The sequence below is a fragment of the Pteropus medius genome, unplaced genomic scaffold (genome assembly GCF_902729225.1).
Source record: "Pteropus medius unplaced genomic scaffold, Ma_sr-lr_union100, whole genome shotgun sequence".
NCBI lineage: Eukaryota > Metazoa > Chordata > Mammalia > Chiroptera > Pteropodidae > Pteropus > Pteropus medius.
The window spans coordinates 12,640,312-12,642,741 of record NW_024340849.1 but is presented as its reverse complement, the minus strand read 5'-3'; the positions used below and the strand labels follow the sequence as shown (position 1 = coordinate 12,642,741).

At 62.2% G+C, this 2,430-nt stretch overlaps 1 protein-coding gene across 2 annotated transcripts in view; it reads left to right on the top strand.

Moving 5' to 3' along the window:
• The first annotated feature begins 1,493 nt into the window (after nucleotides 1-1,493).
• NEDD4L (NEDD4 like E3 ubiquitin protein ligase) overlaps nucleotides 1,494-2,430 on the top strand; it is a 301,007-nt gene continuing 300,070 nt past the window's right edge. The window contains exon 1 of one of the 2 annotated variants that reach the window (XM_039840690.1): nucleotides 1,494-1,818. In XM_039840690.1, the coding sequence (XP_039696624.1) occupies nucleotides 1,771-1,818 (48 nt within the window). In that variant the 5' untranslated portion in view covers nucleotides 1,494-1,770. The remainder of the gene's footprint in view (nucleotides 1,819-2,430) is intronic. The other variant, XM_039840700.1, reaches the window with a different exon arrangement.

Sequence of the window (2,430 nt, the reverse complement as noted above, 5' to 3'; positions counted from 1 at the left end):
TTTAAACGGTGCCTCCTTAAAGATGAATTTTGGGCTTTTGCGGCATGTAAGTGCTGTTGATTTAATGGCTCACGATGTGTAGAGGTTTCTGGGTAGGGTGTTGACTGCCTGGGCCTGAGTCTTGAAAGGAAACCCATTATATGGCACACGTTTTAAGCCACAGTAATGTGGTTAGGGAAGCCAAGAAGAGCTTAAGTTAGGATGGGTGTGCCCCCTTTCTTTTGCAAACAATCTAGCAGAGCACACAGCAGATATTGTGTAGAGTAGCTTGGGTCCGGCATGAGGATTCTTTTGGATCACGTTAGTTCTCCTTTCTTAAACAACTTGAAGGAAAATCCTAAACGCACCTTGTTAATAAAATACCCAAGCAGGCACTCTGATGTTTTCAAAGTCAAATGACACGTTCGGTTTGTTTTCTTTTTGTACTTACAACTGTACTTCGCATCTAAATTTAAGAAATCCTTCCTGAAAAAGTCGAGTGACGAATTTCTTTCTTATTTAAAGTAGTCTCTGGCTCTCCTATAATTCTGAAGGATTAAATGAACTGGTTGCTAGAGAAACAGTAGCTGAGATGTGGAGAGAATCCTACGGTGGCAAATAAGGCGTCTTAATGGTTTGCATATGTAGAGAATAACCTTAAACTTGAGTTTGATATTTCACGTTGCGGCTCACAAATAAACTGCCTTTTATTCAAAGGACCACGCGGTCTGTTTTCGAACGGGTGGGTGTGTACTCAGAGCGGGCGCTGTGTTGGTTTTGTTCCCTGTGAGGTTGACACAGGCAGTGGCGACTCGCGGCCACACCGGGGCAGCCTCCTCCCGACTGGTGGCGGGCAGAGGCGGACTAGCTCCGGGGTGCTGACAAAGCAGCCAAGTTCGGCTTGCTGGGGTGGCCTGGAATTTAAAGGGGTCTAGAAACACCCATCTTTCCCCTTTTAACAATTACAGTGAGCTCAAGGCTTTTGGTAGAAAGACTACGGGGAAAGGGAATGGACTAAGTGTTGTTTCTTGCGGAAAATGACTTCAGCGCCCCCCAAGGCCCAGGCAGCCCCCTCCCCAACACTGAGGGGAAGGGGGGAGGAGGGTGGATAAGGGCGGAAGGCTAGGCCCGCGAGGACACTGCTCCACCGACCCGCCCCCGGCCCCGGGAGCCGGGGGACCCCGGGACAGGGACTCCGGAGCTCGGTGGGGTGGGGTGGGCGTGGGGGCAGAACCCCGCCACCCCCGCCGCTCGCGGCCCGCCGCGCAGCCCGGCCTGTGATTGGCTTGGGGGGCGCGTGTGCCCGCCCCGCAGAGGCGGGGAGGGTCCCCTTTGGGCGCCGGGTGGGCGGAGGCAGAGGAGGGGGCGGAGAGAGCGCGGGCCGGGAGGGAGCGAGCGAGGCGGCAGGCGAGCCGGCTCCGGGGGACCGAGGGCAGGCTCGGCGCGGGGCGGAGAGCGGCAGGCGACACGGGAGGGAGGGAGGGAAGGCGCGAGGCGCCGGCCGCGGGGAGGGGAAGCCCGGCGGGCTCCGCAGGGAGAGGCGCCGGGGCTGCAGCCCGCTGCACGGCGCGCTCTCGGGAGTGCCCGACCGCACGGCCCCGCAGCCTTCCGGGAGGAAGCGGCGCCGGCGGTGGCCGGGGCGCGCGCGCTCGGACGCCCTCACCTGCGGCGGGGCGCGCGCAGGGCCGGGTGCGGGGTCGGCCGGACCGGGAGGAGCGCTGCAGACCCGGCTGCCCGCGCCGCAGCCCCGTCGCCCGGGAGCGTCTCCGACCCGCGCGGGGCGCCGGCTCCATGGCGACCGGGCTCGGGGAGCCGGTCTACGGACTTTCAGAAGACGAGGTGAGCGGCGCCCTCTTCTCGCCCGGGATTCCCCTGGGAGTTCGTGCCCCGGGCCGACAGGGGGTGAGGATTGGGGCGACCCCGGGGATGTGCGTCCCCCGTGCCCGCAGGGGAACCCCAAACGCGGGAGCGCCCCAGAGCGGGGTGCTGGGGCGGGGAGTTGTTGCTGGGGCCTTTCTGCCCGGCGCCCCCTCCCCCTAGCCAAGCGCTTTGTTTGTAAATAAAGCGGCGCGACGCCCTTGGAGCCGGGGTTCACTGGGCCGCTCCCCGCCTTTGGATGGGAGGGGGCGCGCGCGCCTCTGTCCGCGAGGTCCGCCCCACCCCCCACCGCGCCCCCTCCCGGCCGCGATTCCCTGGAGCTGTTCGGCAACTTTGCCTCTCGCCCCTGCAGCGCGCAGAGTCCATGATGTGTGTGTCACGTCTGGGTCGGGGTTGGAGACCAGGGGCCCCTAGAACTTTCTAACGTCTGTGTCTGCAAGTGCGCTGATGCGTGTGTGTGCTTGTCGCTTTGTGCCAGTGGGTGAACGCTTGTGGGGCTTGTGCGTGTCTGTCTTTGCAGAGTCTAAAGCCAGGAATGTGGGTTGCGGGGTCTTTTCGTGGGGGGTGGGGGGA